At 48.3% G+C, this 20,133-nt stretch overlaps 1 protein-coding gene across 3 annotated transcripts in view; it reads left to right on the top strand.

The window, feature by feature from the left end:
• ZBTB16 (zinc finger and BTB domain containing 16) overlaps nt 1–20,133 on the top strand; it is a 203,549-nt gene that overhangs the window by 119,039 nt on the left and 64,377 nt on the right. For all 3 annotated transcript variants that reach the window (XM_070384178.1, XM_070384179.1, XM_070384180.1), the window contains exon 4: nt 13,845–13,931. In XM_070384178.1, coding sequence (XP_070240279.1) covers nt 13,845–13,931 — 87 coding nt within the window. The remainder of the gene's footprint in view (nt 1–13,844; nt 13,932–20,133) is intronic.

Here is a 20,133-nt window from a genome sequence, read left to right as displayed (position 1 = left end):
ATCCCCGAGTGGGAACCAGGGAGGAAGATCCTTGCTGGTGACCAGGGGTTGGTTGAGGGGATGTCCAGTGAAATCATGGCAGAAGTCCCCCACCGCTAGAGTTTTTGTGTGGCCTTTTTACCTCGTCCTTTACAAATACCAAGAGCACAGGGCCACCTCTGTTAAGCAGGATGAAGCCATGGATACCTGAAAGCTTGGGTGTTCCCTGGAACTCGGGTCAGCCTCCGCCTCAGCCTCACTGGCTTAGCCCAGCTCTGTCTGGTTAATGATTCTCTCAGTGTCTGGACTGTCTGCCCCACTTTGCCTGCCGGATGGAGCAAAGTCTGCCCCTGGGGAAGGAATCCCCTGCTGGAACCAGGGAACCCAGCCCCAACTTGATCCAGCACCACTGTCCCATTGCCAAGGGTTGTAAGCATTTGGGCCCCTTTACAGCCGCTTTATGGAGAAGGAAATGGCAACCCACTCCAGTATTCTTGCCTGGAGAATCCCATGGACGGAGGAGCCTGGCGGGCTACAGTCCACAGGGTCTCAAAGAGTTGGACACGACTGAGCAACTTCACTTCATTCACAGCCACTTTAAGCCTCCTTTGCCCTGTTTTTCCAGCTTCCCCAGAGACTCCCGTTCATCTTTTCTTCTCCCTTGGGTCTCCACTTAAAACTATTCATTTACAGATAGAAGGATGAAGTGATTTCACCCACGACTATACAGCTCAGACAGGGCCAGTTCACCTGCCTCATCCAAGGGTGCCCCTTCTCTTATCCAAAACAGCTGAAGACCATGCATTCAAGGGCCCCAGAGAATACAGTGTCTCTCCTTTCTGAGCCGCTTGCTCATCACAGGTGGGAACTATGGGGCTAGAGTATTACAGACTGAAGTTCCTGAAGACTCTGTCCAAAGGCTGGTCTCCCGGAGCTCATCAACTTGATGAAGTGAAATGATTCTGTAATCATAATAACTATCCAGGTACTTACTGTGTGCCTGGTACTTCATACAGGTTCTTGTTCATGCTATCTTATGAGGATAGATAACCCCATTTTAAGGAGGGAAGTAAGGCCACAAAGTTGTTGCCAGGCCCATACCGCCAATAAATGGCAGAACCCCAGAGCCCTGTCTGGCCAGTGGCCACTGTAGGGCTGTACCTCAGGGACATCTCCGAGTTGGCACGGCATTATCTGGAAGGAAGTCTGCTCACAACAAAGGCTGGTGTTTCCATGGTAAGAGAGGTGTTGGTGCCTTTGCATCAGTTCCCACTATACCTTGATTAGCCAGACGTGGAAGTTGCCCAGGAAAGAAAGGGGTTAAAGGCAGTGGGAAGGTGACCCCCATATCAGTGCCTTAAGATTTCAGAGACGTTTGTGTGTTGTTTTTACTGCAACAGATTTATCATCCCACTTGTATTTTACTCAAAGTAATTCACCTTAAATAGGTATGCACTCAGTAGGAGGCTGACAGTGCTGTGGCTGGCGTTGTGCCCACAGTGTGTAGGGACCAGGGTCTGGTGCAGAGAGCCCTTCGTCCTGGGACGTGGGGGCGTGGCCGGAAATGTGCATTGTTGGTTTCTATGGGGGCTCATTAGGAGTGCGTAATCATCGGTGTCATCTGCCTTTATCTTCCACTCCCCAGAGAAAGTCTCCTAGAGACTGGACCAGAGAGGGAGTCTCTCCTCCTTTGTTTCTCTTGTTCTTTGGTCTGGGGTGGTAAGAATGTTTTAAATGTTATGAGATGTGTATTACATTCATTTGATGTCTGTGTGGGTCTCAGACACTGACCCCGGGGGAAGAGGAGCAAGCAATGGTAATGATGAGGATGTCAATTTGACAAAAAGCTTTTATTGAGCAGTTACTGGATGCCGGGCATGGTGGTAAAGACTTTACATATAGTATTTAAATGAGTCACCAGTCATCCCTATGAAGTAGATACTCTGTGCCCAGTTTTACAGGTGAAGAAACAGGTCCAGAGAAGATAATTAGCTTACTTGGGGGTGGTAGTTAGAAATGGGAGAACCCAGGACTTGAACCTGTGTGTGTTTTGATTCCAGAGCAAGGGTTCTTCCCTGCTATGCAGCTGTGTATTTAGTGTATGTGTTTCTATGGGCCATGGACTGTGTTTCTAAGCCTAGTGGGTTATCTGCTGGTGTTAAAAGTGGTAACAGAGGAGCTTTTCTAAGCCTCTCCGGGCTGAGAACTGAGTGATAGGGATGAGGGACACTGTGTTTGGCACTTAGCAGTGCATTGATGGGAAATTGACGTCTAGAGATCAGGAGAGTCTGCCGCCCAGAATCCCCGGTCATTCCGTGATCTCTGTCGCCTGGCCAGGGAGTCTGTCCTGGTGACTTTCTGAGTCCTACCTTTGATTGAGGCCCAGGGTTATTAGTTCACCCTGCCACCCCCATCTTGCAAGCTGGGCCAGGCCCGGAGGACCTTTCTCCTACTTGGTTGTCACGGAGAACTACCCTTGAACCATATCCTGAGCCAATCGATAGGGCTGGTTGTTTTCCGGGCAGCCCACATCTGCCCACCTGCCTTCCCTGTTTCCTCTCCCCTAAATCTGTGTCTCTTACAGAGATGCTGGTTCTGTATCAGTTTTTGTTTTGTTGATAAAGGTGAAAGAGTGCGCGAGTGAGCTAGAGAGAGAGCGAGCGCAGGCTTTCCAGCTCCTCTTAGGGAGTACACATCTCCTTGAGTGAAAGAACATGCAGTGCTGGCCTTTGGAATTGGCAGCCAGTGTACTGTTCTCTGTCAGATAAGAGGTACTGTAAATAAAACTGTACACCATGGCCCGTTGTAAAATGCCCGGAGTCTGTACTCATTGTTCTGACAGCTTATGCTTTTTTTGGGTCTGCTGTTTTGGTACACTCTGTACTTCCTTATGTAAGCAGGCATGCATATCTCATCAGAACAGTCAAGATGTTTATTTTAAAATCTCAAGGAATTAAAAGAAAAAGGACACAGTACTCAACATTAGATGCTGGCAAACGTTAGGTGTTTTTTCACTGGTTCCTCCCTGCCCCCTCCCCGCCCCTTCTTGTTAGCACGGGGGTGGGAGAGTTTTGGGAGACAAGGGATTTTGAAATTTTTTCCTTTTATCATTGGCTTGTGCCTTATTGGCTTCAGAGAGGCTCCAGGCCACATCTGATTGTGTGCAGTGCCTTCTCGTCCCCTCCCTTAGGTGCTCGGGACCCCCAACCCCACTTCTGGGCAAGAAGGCCCTGTGCTTTGCCAAGGAGGAGCGGCCCGAGGGGGTGGCAGGAGAGGAGGGTGGCTGTGGGCAGCCTGCCTGACATGCTTCTACTGGATTGCAGCTCTGTTGTTGTTGGAATGCTGGGCATTGATAGAAAGCTTTATGGTTTTCAAAGTGCTTTTCTGGCATGTCTCGCCTTTGATTCCTGTGAGTCGGGGTGATCCTTAGCCCAGAGTGAAGCGGCTCCCACACACACAGAGGCCGCCTCCATGTGGGCTGTGGCAACTGCCTCCTTTCTTTTCACCCAGTCTTAACCTGCTGTGAGCCCTCCTCCTTCCTCTGGCCCTTGTTTCACTTTCTGGAGGCATCAGGGAGGAAGGGGAGAATTCAGAATGGTCAGGTGGCTCCTCCCACCCGGCAACACCGCCCCCCGCGCACCCCCCCCCCCTGCCACCTTCTGTTGGATCCCTGGGTCGGGAAGATCCCCTGGAGAAGGGAATGGCAACCCACTCCAGAATTCTTGCCTGGAGAATCCCATGGACAGAGGAGCCTGGCAGGCTACAATCTGTGGGGCCCCAAAGAGTCGGCCACAACTGAGGGGCTAACATAGCCCCATTTTTCTCAGCTAAAGTCAGCGTCTGGACTAGGAGTGGGTGTGCTCAGCAGATCTCTGCCAGCCTGTGGAGGGTCCACCTGGGCTGATCAGAAGCTGCCGAGTGGGCTGGAGGGAGGGCTTGCTTGTTCGCTGCAGCGGAGTGAGCCCTGGGTGGCTGGACAGGGAGCCAGAGGGCGGCAGAGGAGAGGGGCATCTTGCTCCAGGGGAAGCTGACAGCTCCACTTCCTGTTTCCCATTCCTTTTCCTCCACACTGCCTGAGTTCCAGGCGGAGACCGTGTCCTTGAGTTTTGAAAAAGGGACAGCAGGCAGCCCAGCACGTGTAGACCAAGGACTCTGCCACCCCCTAGGGGATGGCCTGGCAGTGCCCTGAGTGCCCAGTGTCCCCTTCACAGGCCAGTTCTGCAAACCAGGAACCTGCCTGAGGGTTTCTTTGTTTATGGGGCAATTAGTGAGCGCCACCCACGCGTCAGGTACTGCGCAGAGAATTGGGAATGGAGTAGAGTGGTGGTCCCCAACGTTTTGGGCACCAGGACCAGTTTTGGGGGATGATTCAGGGGGTGGGGAGCTCGTTTGGGGATGATTTGAGCAGATTACATTTACTATTCAGTTTATTTCTGTTATTGTTACATCAGCTCCACCTCAGATCATCAAACATTAGATCCCAGAGGTTGGGGGCCCCTGGAGTAGAGGACAAGCCAGTTGCCAGCCCTGCCTGCTCTCATGGAGCTTGCAGTCTGCTGGGGAGACAGAGAGAGGAAAGGAGTCCGGCAGGCAGCCAGACCTGTGAATGGAGCTCCTCGGGCAGCGATGTAGAAGCTGCAGGGGTGTGTGGGGAAGGGGGCAGGATACAGAGAGCTGTCAATACTGACATGTTGGCCCTCTGATAGATTGCTCTGCTCCCTCAACAAGACAATCCCTCACCTTTTAAATTAGCACGACAAGGCATGTGTGCATGTGCGTGTGTGTGTGTGATTATAGTGAAATATGTCTTTACAAATGTGAGCTCACTTTACAAAAGATAAATGGCCCCCAAATAGCTGTACATTGAATTTCAGTAAAATCAATCATACTTCGCACAAAGGAGTTCTTGAAAGGAGTCCTGGCCCCGAGCCCATCTGGGCTGGTGGTCAGTGTCACTGACTGGTTCTGTGGCTCTGCCCCGGCCCGTGGGGCCCAGCACTTTGCCCAGCTTCTTACAGCCCCTTTGGGACTGTCTCTTGCTGTTCCCATTTTACAGAGGGAGCGACAGTCTCACTGAGATTAGGCAACTCGCCGAGGGTCACAGCTGGTGATTTGCTTAGCTGGGATTTGAACTCTGATCTGTCCGATCCGAATCCTGCGCTCCTAACCACATTCTGCTGTGCCCCTTCCACCCGCCAAGGTATAAAGAACATCAGTAATCTCCTGTCCACAGAGTGCCTGGTGATTAACTAGAGATTTGTTGTCATTAACTACATGATCTCTTCGGGTTCTCATAGCCTCAAGTGAGGCAAATGGATCCGATCATTCCCACTTTACAGACAGAGATGCAGGTGTGTTGAGATGTGATGAGGGGTGTGAGGTCCACGGCGGGGCGTGGCTGAGGCGGGCCTGGGACCCGTTCTCACTGCTGTGGATCAAGCCATTCTCTCCTCTGGTCCACCCTGATCTGTAATAGCTGGGGAACAGCGAGGGTCTAGACCGCTTGATCATCATGTGGCTTTGCCTCTTTGCTGTTGAATTTATCCTCCTATGTTTCAAACCCTATCTGTCCCTCTCTGCTCTCTGACACGTGCCAACCAGCCAGCCTCCTCGCTCTTCCTTTGTCTGGAATGGACTTTCTTAAGACTGTGGGCTCACCTCCTCAGATGTCAGCTCATCGCATAAAAACAGCCCCCGCCTTCTTTGGCCCTCTTCACGTATTTAGTTCTCTCTTTATGGCTTATTGCCACCTGTTTTATATCTACCTGACTTTTAACAGTGTTTCCCCTCTTGAATATAAGCCTCTTGAGGGCCAGGATGTGTTCTTTCTCCATGTGCTATAATTCCCCCTCTTGGCAACTACTTAACAGACATCCAGAGAACATCCCCTTTGTGTAGGGAGGGGATGGCAAGGAATGTCTGTCCCTGAGCCCTGCCCTGCATGAGCCCTAAGAAATTTTTTGGGGGGCTGTAAATGCTGCTGTGTCCTTACGTGCCCATTGTGTTCAACTGGCAGGACCTTCCCGCCCACCCCCTTGCCCTGATGCTTTATAAATGTATTAGTGGCTGGGTGATGTCACCATAATGCATTTTGGGAATGGCCATGTGGTTTATGCACACTTGAGTTGCTCTGAATGCAAACCTGACATCACACTGGAGGCAGCAGCAAACAACATATGCACAGTAAACAGGCAGAGACTGTCCTATTGATTAACAGATGAGGCCTCTATTATCGATCAAAGCTTGGTGAGGAAATTTATCACTTTTAATTTCAGGGCTGCCAAATATTTCTGCCTCTGAGCCAGCCATTACAGACACAATTTAAAGGCACACGCCTCCTTGGGAGAGGGGGGCTCTCTGCCTCCCTGTACCCGGTTCTTACATCCTGTAACTGCCTGCCCTTACTCCTGGGCTTAGGGTTTGCGGAGGGAGTCTGGGTGGGGATGGGGAGTACAGAGGCTTCGTGAGTGGAGGCGGGCGTGGGAGCCTATGTCCTTGGTATCCACGTGGGAGGGGGTCGTCACCCACAGTCACTGAGGATGGGGGACTTTCACACACTCAGCTCAGTTTGTGACTTCGGCAAGGCAAGGGGTGGAGGGCAGAGGACTTTGAGGGCAGCCAGATGTGGTCAGGCCTGGGCCAAGCCGCTACCCTTGCGAAGATCACGTGTGGTATCATCTGCTTTATCTTCATCTGGCTTCTACGATGTCACACATCCGGCCCGTGATTGCCTACCTGGCCTCTCCCTGCTTCTCAGTCATTAAAGCAGATGCTCCTGCAGCCACACGGGGGGCTGTTTTCTAAGAATCCTCATCACCACAGCCCTTTGAAGCTGCAGCCCGAGTGGGCTCCTCACCCAGAGGCAGGGCTCTAGCATCATGGCGAGGGTAATGGTGGGCCCTCCCCTTTCCAGCCCCTGCTTCCCTCCTGAGGCCCTCCTTCCCTTTCTTCTTTAGAGACCCAGGAAGGGACCTCTCTGGTGGTCTAATAGTTAAGACACTCCACCTGTCCATTGCCGGGAGCACAGGTTCAGTCCTTGGTCAGGGAACTAAGATCCCACATGCCACGTGGCGTGGCCAGCAAAACCTGTAAGTCCTTTAGGGAGCTGTGAGAACTGGTAGGATCAAAGCAAAAATTAGGGTTAAAATCCAGTTCCTTACAGATCTGCAGAAATTCACTGCTGGCTGATGATTTGGAGCTGGGGGGAGTTTCTCACTGTAAGCGGGGATGGTTTCCTCCGCTCCGAGGCTTCCCACCTCTGCCCTTTGAGGTACTTGCTGCATTTCCCGTATGAATGGATGAAAAGTGGCCTGGCTGCCTCCAGGGTGGATGCACATGGTGACTGCTTTGCCATCAAGTTCCCTGGCTCTTTCTTAGAAGCTCTTGAAGCCGCTTACAGATGCTTGGCCTTAGGATACCCTGCAACTTGTAGGGATACCCGGAGGGGATCATGGTATTCTCCTTGCCTTGAGGCAAAATTCTACTCACCCACTGAAGACAAATGACACTATTTATTTTTGAAACTCTTTAAGGAAAAGTAATTTCATATTTTTCCTGGGGCACTTTATCATTCATTTATTTAGTCAGCTGTGTAATATTTATTGGGCCCCTGCTGCTGCTGCTGCGTCGCTTCAGTCGTGTCCGACTCTGTGCGACCCCATAGACGGCAGCCCACCAGGCTCCCCCGTCCCTGGGATTCTCCAGGCAAGAACACTGGAGTGGGTTACCATTTCCTTCTCCAATGCATGAAAGTGAAAAGGGAAAGTGAAGTCGCTCAGTCATGTCCGACTCTTAGCGACCCCATGGACTGCAGCCTACCAGGCTCCTCCATCCATGGGATTTTCCAGGCAAGAGTACTGGAGTGGGGTGCCATTGCCTTCTCCATTGGGCCCCTAATAGAGGGTATATCCTGCTCCTTGTCAGGAATGTAGACAAGATCAATGCCCTAAATGTTTATTAGTATTTAGGTCTATACTGGTATAACTTGTATTCTGAATTCTCGCCCTTAGTGTGCTAAATACTCCAAGACAATTATAAGACGCTTGCTCCTTGGAAGAAAAGCTATGACAAACCTAGACAGTATATTAAAAAGCAGAAACATCACTTTGCTGACAGAGGTCCGTATAGTCACAGCTATAGTTTTTCCAGCAGTCATGGATGAATGTGAGAGTTCGTCCATGTGTGAGGACGAACCGTGAGGATCACAAAGAAGGCTGAGCACCAAAGAATTGATGCTTTTTAACTGTGGTGCTGGAGAAGACTGTTAAGAGTCCCTTGGACTGCAAGGAGATCAAACCAGTCAGTCCTAAAGGAGATCAATCCTAAATATTCATTGGAAGGATTGATGCTGAAACTGAAGCTCCAATACTTTGGCCACCTGATGCCAGAAGTCAACTCATTGGAAAAGACCCTGCTGCTGGGAAAGATTGAAGGCAAGAGGAGAAGAGGGTGACAGAGGATGATATGGTTGGATGACATCACCGACTCAATGGGCATGAGTTTGAACAAACTGTAGGAGACAGTGAAGGATAAGGAAGCCGGGAGTGCTGCAGTTTATGGAGTGCAGAGAGTTGGACACAGCTTAGGGACTGCATAACAAAGATTTTAAAATTACCTCAAAGCAGTGAAACACCTGGGGTAACAAGCAAATTTGGCCTTGGAGTACAGAATGAAGCAGGGCAAAGGCTAATAGAGTTTTGCCAAGAGAACGCACGGGTCATAGCAAACACCCTCTTCCAACAACACAAGAGAAGACTCTACACATGGACATCATCAGATGGTCAATGCCGAAATCAGATTGATTATATTCTTTGCAGCCAAAGATGGAGAAGCTCTATACAGTCAGCAAAAACAAGACTGGGAGCTGACTGTGGCTCAGATCATGAACTCCTTATTGCCAAATTCAGACTTAAATTGAAGAAAGTAGGGGAAACCACAAGACCATTCAGATATGACCTAAATCAAATCCCTTATGATTATACAGTGGAAGTGAGAAATAGATTTAAGGGACTATGTCTGATACAATGTCTGATGAACTATGGACAGAGGTTCATGACATTGTACAGGAGACAGGGATCAATACCATCCCCAAGAAAAAGAAATGTAAAAAAGCAAAATGGCTGTCTGAGGAGGCCTTACAAATAGATGTGAAAAGAAGAGAAGCGAAAAGCAAAGGAAAAAAGGAAAGATATATCCATTTGAATGCAGAGTTCCAAAGAATAGCAAGGAGAGGTAAGAAAGTCTTCCTCAGCCATCAGTGCAAAGAAATAGAGGAAAAGAATAGAATGGGAAAGACTAGACATCTCTTCAAGAAAATTAGAGATACCAAGGCAACATTTCATGCAAAGATGGGCTCAATAAAGAACAGAAATGGTATGGACCTAACAGAATCAGAAGATGTTAAGAGAAGGTGGCAAGAATACACAGAAGAACTGTACAAAAAAAATCTTCATGACCCAGATAATCATGATGGTGTGATCACTCACTGAGAGCCAGATATCTTGGAATGTGAAGTCAAGTGGGCCTTAGGAAGCATCACTATGAACAAAGCTAGTGGAGGTGATGGAATTCCAGTTGAGCTATTTCAAATCCTGAAAGATGATGCTGTGAAAATGCTGCACTCAATATGCCAGCAAATTTGGAAAACTCAGCAGTGGCCACAGGACTGGAAAAGGTCAGTTTTCATTCCAATTCCAAAGAAAGGCAATGCCAAAGAATGCTCAAACTACCACACATTGCATTCATCTCATACGCTAGTAAAGTAATGCTCAAAATTCTCCAAGCCAGGCTTCAGCAATACGTGAACTGTGAACTTCCAGATATTCAGGCTGGTTTTAGAGAAGGCAGAGGAACCAGAGATCAAATTGCCAACATCCTCTGGATCATCGAAAGAGCAAGAGAGTTCCAGAAAAACATCTATTTCTGCTTTATTGACTATGCCAAAGCCTTTGACTGTGTGGATCACAATAAACTGTGGGAAATTTCTTCAAGAGATGGGAATACCAGACCACCTGACCTGCCTCTTGAGAAACCTATATGCAGGTCAGGAAGCAACAGTTAGAACTGAACAACAGACTGGACATAGAACAACAATAGGAAAAGGAGTACATCAAGGCTGTACATTGTCACCCTGCTCATTTAACTTATATGCAGAGTACATCATGAGGCATGCTGGGCTGGAAGAAGCACAAGCTAGAATCAAGATTGCCAGGAGAAATATCACTAACCTCAGATATGCAGATGACATCACCCTTATGGCAGAAAGTGGAGAACTAAAGAGCCTCTTGATGAGAGTGAAAGAGGAGAGTGAAAAAGTTGGCTTAAAGCTCAACATTCAGAAAACTAAGATCATGGCATCTGGTCCCATCACTTCATGACAAATAGATGTGGAACAGTGGCTGACTTTATTTTTTGGGGCTCCAAAATCACTGCAGATGGTGATTATAGCCATGAAATTAAAAGATGCTTATCCTTGGAAGGAAAGTTATGACCAATCTAGACAGCATATTAAAAAGCAGAGACATTACTTTGTTAACAATGATCCGTCTAGTCAAGGCTATGGTTTTTTCCAGTGGTCATGTATGGATGTGAGAGTTGGACTCTAAAGAAAGCTGAGCACCAAAGAATTGAAGCTTTTGAACTGTAGTGTTGGAGAAGACTCTTGAGAGTTCCTTGGACTGCAAGAAGATCCAACCAGTCCATCCTAAAGGAGATCAGTCCTGGGTGTTCATTGGAAGGACTGATGTTGAAGCTGAAACTCCAATACTTTGGCCACCTGATGCGAAGAGCTGACTCATTTGAAAAGACCCTGATGCTGGGAAAGATTGGGGGCAGGAGGAGAAGGGGTTGACAGAGGATGAGATGGTTGGATGGCATCACCTACTCAATGGATATGAGTTTGGGTAGACTCCAGGAGTTGGTGATGGACAGGGAGGTCTGCTGCGGTTCATGGGTTTGCAAAGAGTTGGACACGACTGAGTGACTGAACTGAAAAGCAGTGGAACTTTTTTCTCCTAACTAGAATTTTACACAAAACTTTGAGGTATAAAAGGGATACATTGGATTTTTTGTAGGGGGAGAAAGTCTAGAGCCCACCTTCATATTCATGAGGCATCTTTGCAGATGAAACCCTGGGGAGGCTGAAGGGCACAGGGGTTCAGAGGAAAGGCTCTGACAGAGTCGGGCTGCCTGTGTTCAAGTCCACTGCTGCAGTTAGCTGCTGTGTGACGTTGAGGAAGCTCCTCGACCTCTGTGGACTTGAGTTGAATCATCCGCTGAATGGGGGTAATCACACTATGTGCTTTAAAAGCTTGTTAGGAGTAAATGAAATGATACATGCCAAATACCCCACCTGACGCCTGGTATATGCTCTGTTGTTTAGTTGCTTAAGTCGTGTGTGACTCTTGCAACCCTGTGAACTGTAGCCCACCAGGACATCTGAGGTGGTTTGCAAACAGCACTAGACTGCTTTCTGCTATAAATATGTGAAAGAAATAGCTGTGCCTCTCACGCCACTTCAGTACAAACCTAAAACACAGGCACACTTAAAGAAGTGCTCAGACTCGTGGAAAGGAGCAAAGCGCAGCAGCAGATAGCAGATTGGAAAGGGCAGAGCCGCGAGGGGCTGGCGTGTTTGGCACATGTGTACTTTGGTCTTGGAAATGGGCTAGGACTGGAATGAACAGGAATGAAGAGAGGCGTTGCTCGGTCACTGTGACCCAGGAGGGCCCCACGGCACCCGGAGAGGGCTGGCAAGGACAGTTCCCAGTGGAGCTGGACAGCTGACCGGGTGAGCTGATGGAACACCTTGAAAGCCAAGTAGAGGAGTTTAGTGAAAGTTGCTCAGTCGTGTCCGACTCTTTGCAACCCCATGGACTGCAGAGTCCATGGAATTCTCCAGGCCAGAATACTGGAGTGGGTAACCATTCGCTTCTCCAGGGGATCTTCCCAACCCAGGGATCCAACCCAGGTCTGCCGCATTCCAGGCAGATTCTTTACCAGCTGAGCCACCAGGGACGCCCAAGGAGGAGTTTAGAGTCAGTGCAAATTGTGAGCCGTTGTATATTTTTGAGCAAGGAAGTGTGAGGAATCAGGAACCTGCCTCTGTTGGTGGGTCAGAGGGTGGCTGGTGGTGTGGTAGTCCTCCTCGAGTCATCCAGTGTTCTGGGCACGACCCACAAGGGCCTCAGTAGGTGCAGTGGTTATCAACATGCAGGGGGCGAGATGCATCTAGAAGACATTTGGAGGGAAACCTGCCGAAGCTTGTGACGGGTGCCTCCTAGATGAAGTAACAGAGCCTTGAAAGCCATTAGCAAGTGGTAGAAAGTCATCATCACATTGTGGCCCTGTTAATTTTGATGCTTGTAAAAATGGTTCCAAAAAAGCTGATCCAATTGAATTGCACTGAACTGATTTTGTTTATTCCACAGATACATATAGTCATTCATTCCCACTGGGTGTTAGGCAGATACAACTGTGCATGCCATGACTTACTTCCTCCCTTGGGGAGCTGGAGACGGGTCCACAGGCATTTAGGAGAGAGCCTGGTGAGACCGCAACCTGGAACAAACAGAGTGCTGTGGGAGCCTGGAGAGGGGCCCCGTCACCAGACCCGGGGCAAGGGTTGGAGCTGAGGCGTGATAATGATGTACTGTGGGGCTGGAGAGAGGGGTGGACTGTCAGAGCCAGAGGCGGTGCAGAAGGATGCTCAGAGAGCTCACAGTGTGGAAGTGCGGGGCTCCTCCAGGGGGACCAGAGCTTCTCAGGAGGGCTGGAGACCAGGGAACGAGGATGAGGAGCGAGAGAAGAAGCAGGAGAGAGAAGCGTGAAAGGGCTTTGTGAGTTACCCCGTGGACTGTGGACTTTATTCTGAAGGAGAGTCATTCAGAGATTTTAAATTGTTAGCTGCCGGTGGTGCCTGGGGGGTAGACAGTTAAATATTTTAAGTTTATTTTTTGGTAGGTGTGGTTTGGTTTGACTTTTTAAAAATACCTACGTTTATTTATTTGGCTGCTCCAGGTCTTAGCTGCAGACCTTCGAACTTCTTTGAGACATTCTAACTCTTAGTTGTGGCATGTGGGATCTAGTTCTTTGACCAGGGATTGAACCCCAGCACCCTGCATTGGAATCCTAGACACTGGACCACCAGGAAAGTCCCGACAGTTTGGTTTTAGACACACAGAAAGTGGAAGTGTTAGTTGCTCAGATGTGTCCAACTTTCTGCAGTCCCATGGACTGTAGCCCACAGGCTCCTCTGTTCATGAGATTTCCCAGGCAAGACTCTTGGAGTGAGTTGCCATTTCCTTCTCCAGGGGCTCTTCCTGACACAGGGATGGAACCTGGGTCTCCTGCATTGCAGGCAGATTCTTTAGCAAATCTGAGCCACCAGGGAAGCCCCCGGGCGTACCCAGTTAGGGAATTATCCAGGTACTGATGTGTCAGCAGTTTCTTTTTCCCCCGTATAGTCTGGGCAGCAGGGCACGTTTCCCCTCACACTATCAGGGACTCCTTTCCATCCCTCACTGGGTTCCAGCCCCTCAGGATACCCCTTCTTCTTGCAAATCTCTCCCGGATCCCTTCGCTGTTTGTTATGGCTGTTCTGGTTCTGTTCCCGCTTCCGTCTGGGAGAGCCCTCGGTGGGGGCATTTGGGAGCTCAGTTGGGTGGGTGATCACATCTTGGAGGTGGGGGCCAGGCTGGCTCTGGGGCCATGGGTTATCCCTGACTTGAGATTTTCACAGGTGTTCAGCCCCTTCCCCCAGGGTCCACCTGCACGATTTTAGCCCAGGACCCCTTTTCCTAATGCAGTGTCACTCTTAATAATAATAATAATAATAATAATAAAGTGTCACCTCCCCTTTGTTTCAGCGGGTGCCAAAGCCTTTGTCTGCGATCAGTGTGGTGCCCAGTTCTCGAAGGAGGAAGCCCTGGAGACGCACAGGCAGACCCATACTGGTGAGTGAGTGACCCCATCCTCCAGGGTCTCCCTTGTGATGGTGCATGGACGTGAGTATCTTGGCCCTTGTTTCCCTGGGGAGCTGTGAGTGGGGTGGTTTGTGCCATCTTCAGCTACCCTTGCTGGTGGAGCTGGCAGGGCAGGAACTTATAAGTGTGGCTTTGCCCCAGAAGAACAGCTGCCCTGGTTCAGGCCAAGGTCTCTGTCTCTAATAGGCCACTTGGAGCCCATCTTCATGGAGATGATGGTACTTTCAGAGGCTTTAGAAAGTCAGTGATGTTGTCTAACTCTGAATCCCTTGTGCGGCCCAGTGGGCTGTCCCTCCGTCTGCAAGAGTCTAGTCATTGTCTAAAAGAAAGCAGTCTGTCCACAGGCGTGCATGTGAACAGTATTATCCAACAGTGATATTGCTGTGATCTCAAACCATTGATTTCATAGCATCAGCGTCATCTCATCATGGTACTTGGCGTCATCTTCATCATTGTAGCTCATGCTTACTGAGCATTCACAACATGCCAGGCCCTGTTCTTGGTGCTTTACCTGATCTCAGTTAGCCAATTTTTCCATAACTCTATAAAGTAGAAAGCTACTTCCGTGTCATGGATAAGGAAACTGAGATTCAAAGGAGGGTAAGTGACTTGCTGAAGTGAGTAGTGGGGACAGGAATGGTACTGGTTTGATCCTGACACTGCCATTTACTGTTTGTGGAGCCATGAATCAGTTACTTAAGCTCTCTTAATTTGGGTTTCCTCACCTGTTGGAAAAGTAGGGTAACACTAGCATCTACCATGTAGCATAGATTTGTTGGGGGGATTAAATAAGATATTTTATTTGGAGCATTTAGGGGAATGCTTGGCTCATAATAAGTGTTCGATAAATAGTAGCAGATGTGTTTAATTTAATAAATATTTATTGAGTTCCTGTAACATGCTGGGAACTGTTGGGGTCTTTAAGGTCTAGTAACATATGAGACAGATAGCATTCTTCATGGAACTGAGATTCCAGTAGGGCAATAGGCACATGATTGTGTGGTAATAATGCCAGGCTGTAATAAGCACGAGTGAGAAAAAATATAGCAGGATAAGGGAGGAAAGGGGTATTTTAGATCAGATGGTCAGTCTTCTCTGAGAGGGTGACATCTGATCCCAGCCGTAAAGTTGGAAAGTGAGATAGTTACTTAAAGTTTTCAGGGAAGAAGATCTGAGTAAAGGGAACATACACTCCTGCACGTGGGTTGAATTTGACAGGTTCGTGGAAGAGCAGTGTGGTGGTAGGGGGCAGGCAGTGAGGTGCCGAGAGTGGTGGGAGATGAGGTCAGAAATCAGGTGGGTCTCTCAATCCTGGCACGGAATTTAGATTTTATTCTGCATGTGCCAAGAGTCCATTGTTGGGGTTGGGGAGGGGAGGATAAAATATTTGCGAATCATACATCTGATTAGAAACCTTCAGTTTGAAAGTATCAGGAACTCTTAGGACTCTGATAAAAATACAGATAACCCAAGCAAAAACTGTGCAGAGGATCTGACTGAATAGACATGTCTCCAAAAGAAACAAATAGTCATTGAGTGCATGAAAAGATGCTTGACATCATTAGCCATCAGGGAACTACAAATCAAAATCACAATGAGATACTAAATGCTTTACACCCACCAAGATGTAGCTTAGTAAAAATGCAGGCAGTGAGAAGTGTTGTTGAGATTGTGGAAAAATCAGAACCCTCGTACACTGCTGTTGGGAGTGTAAAATGGTGCAGCCCTGGAAAACAGGCAGTTCCTCAAAAAGGTAAACAGGTACTCTGACCCAGGAATTCCACTCCTGTGTATATGAAAACATATATCTACACAAAAACTTGCACATAAGTTGTTCTTAACGGCATTTTTATAATAGCCAAAACTTGCACATAAGTGTTCTTAACAGCATTTTTATAATAGCCAAAAAGGTAGACATAACTCAGTGTCTACCTACTGATGAATGGATACACAGAATGTAGTTTATCCATCAATGGAGTATTACTCATCTATAAAAAGGAATGAAATGCTGATACATTCTAAACATTTTAAAGAGGAATCCTAAAAACATTATGCTCAGTGGAAGAATCCAGTCACAAAGGCCATGTGTTGTATGATTCTGCTTATATGAAACCTCCAGAATAGGCAAATCTCCAGACAGAAAGTAAATTAGTAAGGGGCTGGGAGGTTTGGGAGGACATGGTAAATGCTAATGGGTATGGAGTTTCTTTTTGGGGTGATTAAAATGTTCTAAAATGTGGTGATGGTTATGCATCTCTGAATACATTAAAAAGTACTGACTTTGTCCTTGAAAAGCGTGAATGGTGTATCATATGGTATATGAATTATGACTCAGTAATACACACGCATTGTGCACACACACACACCTATGCAAACATTTGTAGAAAATGGGCTAAACAGTCCATTGGAGGGTGTTGAATGGAGGATGACATGACTTGATTTATGGGTTTGAAATATCACCCCAGTTCCGGTGTTGATAATTGACCACAGGAGTGTTTGTTACCAATTGGTATGCAACGAAAACCACTCTAACAGTAGAGTAAAGCCACACTGTGTTAACATATCAGACGTTTCTGTAGGTGACTGTGCTCAGCTGAGCAGTTTTCACTTGGGGTCTCTCGCATGGTTGCATTGGGTGGTGTGTGGGCCTGGGTATCCGCGATGGCGCCCTCCCTCTCGTATCTGCCTCCCAGTCCTCCTCCCGGTGGCCTCTCTCTGCAGCAGAGCAGCCTGGACCTCTCACTCAGGGTTCCAAGAGTCAGAAAGCAGAAACTGCCAGCCTTCTTAAAAGGCAGGCTGGAAGCACTTAGCGTCACTTCCACCATCGTTCATTGCTCTCAGCAGGCACAGGTCAATCCCAGGTTTGAAGGATGAAAGAGCAGATTCCCTCTCTTCATGGAGACTGACGGACACACAGGGAAAGACGGACTGGTGGCAGCCCTCCGTGGAAGCAGGCCCCTGAGCTGCTTCCGGGGCCGGAAGGGAAGAAGGAAGACCAGTCAGCTGCTGCTGCTGTTCGTGATCGCCATCAGTATTTTCTTGTCTTCCTGCCCCTCAAAATCAGCCTTTCCATGTGGAAGACATATGTCATAGTCCTGGTATCATGCGCTCTGGGCTGGTGTTGCCCTGACCTGTGGCATTAAGCAGAACTTTCTAGGTGAGCTGTGAGCCCAGTCAGTGTCTCCCTGGCTCGGTTCTAGAGAAGGGGACTTGGCCAGAAGATTTTGCCCAGGATCTCAGAGCTGGTTTTCTTAAAAGCCAGGGAAGGATGCATGTCTCCCAGACTCCCGGCTATTTCTTGTTGCCTCTGGACCATACGTGTAACTGAGAATCCTGCTCTGAGAATTCCAACTGGGGGCTGAGGACACCGAACTCTGAGCCAGCTTTGCAAAGCAGCTTAATTCTGTCTGTCCAAATTAAATTTGCAGCAGCAGGGAGCAAGCTGCCCTAACTGCCAGGGCCAGGGCAAGAGACTGAGTCCCTGCCGGGTGAGCAGATGGGGATGTCGTTCACAGACAGGACCCCCACACACTTATTGAGCACCTTCTGTGTGCCTTGCACCCACTGGGACACTGCAGTGAGCAACACAGACGTGCTCCCTATGTTGTTTTTCAGACAACTTTAGTGAGATGTAATTCACATCCTGGTCACATGTTTAAAGGATCCAGTTCTGTAGTTTTTGATATATTAGTGTATTTTTAAGACTGTCATAAAAGATATATAAATTTGCCATTTTAACTTTAAAGTGTGTAATTCGGTGGTGTAAATGACATTGCAACCTGTTTTTAGAGTTTGGTGTTGATTGGGCTTTGAAAACCAGGAGGTGTCTTTGGACTAATGCCCTTCCAGGATTTATTAAGTTAATGAGGACTTGAAAGTGACCGACATTTTTCAGAAAAGAATATTAGTTCCAAGTACTTTGGCCACCTGATGCAAAAGGTCAACTCATTGGAAAAGACCCTGATGCTGGGAAAAGACAGGAGAAGAAGGGGGTGACAGAGGGTGAGATTGATCGGATGGCATCGTCAACTCAGTGGACATGAGTCTGAGCAAACTCTGGGAGATGGTGGAGGACGGGAGGCCTGACGCGTCAGATATGACGGAGAGACTGAACAACAGTGATTGGAAAGAACCTGGAGTTTGAGTCAGAAGCTGGGGAGGGGGTGGAATCTAACTTCCTGTCTAGCAGGTGGATAACCTTGTTCCTCGTCCTTTCTGCCCTTCAGATCTCCTCACCTGCAAAGGGGTATAGTGCCCATCCTTTCTGTAGCAGAGGTGGAGCCCGGCTCCTTCAGACCTGTTTGGGGGCCGGGGACAGTACTGTGAAGCAGGCGTGTGGGAATCTGAGTTCCCTGACCGGGATCAAGCCTGTGCCCCTTACATTAGAAGTAAGTCTTAACCTCCGGAGTCTTAACCCTCAGACTTACTTCTGCTTTATCTCCAAGTTGCATCCAAATTGCGCAGAAGAAACCAGGGTGGATGCTTTAACAAGGGCTCCCTTCCCCCCCTGGCTGTGAGCGAGGGGCAAGCTCCCTTGCCAGGAGAAGCGTTTGGCCCCCCCTGGTGTTGGGCAGGCTGTCCTCAGCTGGGTACAGAGGTGGTGGTGGCCGTATTATCAGCGTCAGATTGACAATGAGGCAGTTCTGCTGACAAGCAGAGCTGGGGACAGTATTATAGGGAACACACCTGTAGAACCTGCAGAACCCAGATGGGTTCTCAGACTCCCCTAATAATCCATTAAAAAATACAGCGTGACATCTAGATGCCATCTCTGTTCTAAGAAAGGAGGCCTCTGAGGAAGAGAGAGGCCTGGTTATAAGGAATGCTAAAAGTGATGTTAAAGCTGTTGGACTGGGGGAAGCCAGTGGGGTACCAGATATCCTTTAAGAGAGCGAACAGGAGAGCAGGGAGGAAGCTCTGAGAAGGAAGAGACCCTGGGAGAGTAAAGTCATGGAATTGCCATCTTATGTTTCTGATACCTATGTTTATCAAACACTTTCTTCCACTGTACCCATTTCACAGGTGAGACCATGGAGGCCTAGAAGCCCAGCACTAGAAAGTGGAGAGCTGGAACTTGACCCAACTCTGACTTCAGTGCTCTTTCTACCAATCCCCAGCTGCCTGCTCATTGACTTACTGTTGTCCATGGGTTTGTGGCTGAATGGTTTAGGGAGAGCTTCTGTAGCTCATGGCCGTGTCCTGGGCAGAGCTCTTTTGGATCCCTGTGACCTATTTAACTAAGCATCCTCAATACCCTGATGACCGTGTGCCCCTCAGGAGATAGTATACAATATCCCTGAAATAGATAGGGTCTGGGAGTTCCATGCCCAAGGCTGCCCCGCCACGTGGGCAATTCACAGGGCTGACGTGTAGCATGGCATTGGGATGGGTTATCGGGTGCTTCTCAGATATTCTTGACACTGCAGAATGAATTTAGTAGAAAGTATTTCCAATCCCATTTTCGCCAAACACACATCATCTTCAGGGCTCACCCTTTCAGCTCCTCCACTTACCCTGGAGGACTTCTGTCCCCGTGGGTGTGACCCTTCCTTGTCCCCGCCCTCCAGGATCTTGGTGGGCTCCAGCTGGTGCTCAGGGACGACACACTTACGCTTGGGCTGGGCTCAGGCTTCGTTGTCACACTTCAGTTTTCTGTTTTGCTACAGCTAAGACTTTGAGGAGATAAACAGAGATCACTTTACACCTTTTATATTATGACAAATACATATTGCAAAACACTGCTGCTTCCAAAATGTTTGGGTTGCAGAGCAGTCAGGAATTAACAGCTCTGCAGCTCCCCAAGATGCCTGTACTTCATTTACACATCAGAATTTTTTTTACACTGTTCAGTAAAATAAAAAGCGAGAAAACACATATACACACACGTACACATGCGCGCCCAGCGCACCACTTGGGTTCTATATCAGGAATGTCTTAAATTAGTAAGTAGTTCTTTAAAAGTCCAGATAAACTGATAAATACCATTAATGGCTTAATTTATACTCCGGGTTTGAAATTTGACACACGGACAGTATCTTGGCTCAGGAAACACAAGTGGTTTTGTGCCAGAGGTTTTAATGACCGATCAGTAATATAAATTGCTGCATCACTGAACAGAAATAGCTTCCCTGTGTCACTTGATCTGGAAACTTCTCTGGCCAGGCAGCAGTTA

The sequence above is a fragment of the Bos mutus genome, chromosome 15 (assembly GCF_027580195.1).
Source record: "Bos mutus isolate GX-2022 chromosome 15, NWIPB_WYAK_1.1, whole genome shotgun sequence".
NCBI classification, from domain to species: Eukaryota; Metazoa; Chordata; class Mammalia; order Artiodactyla; family Bovidae; genus Bos; species Bos mutus.
Note: the sequence above shows the minus strand (reverse complement) of the source record. Positions and strands in the feature narration are given on the sequence as shown.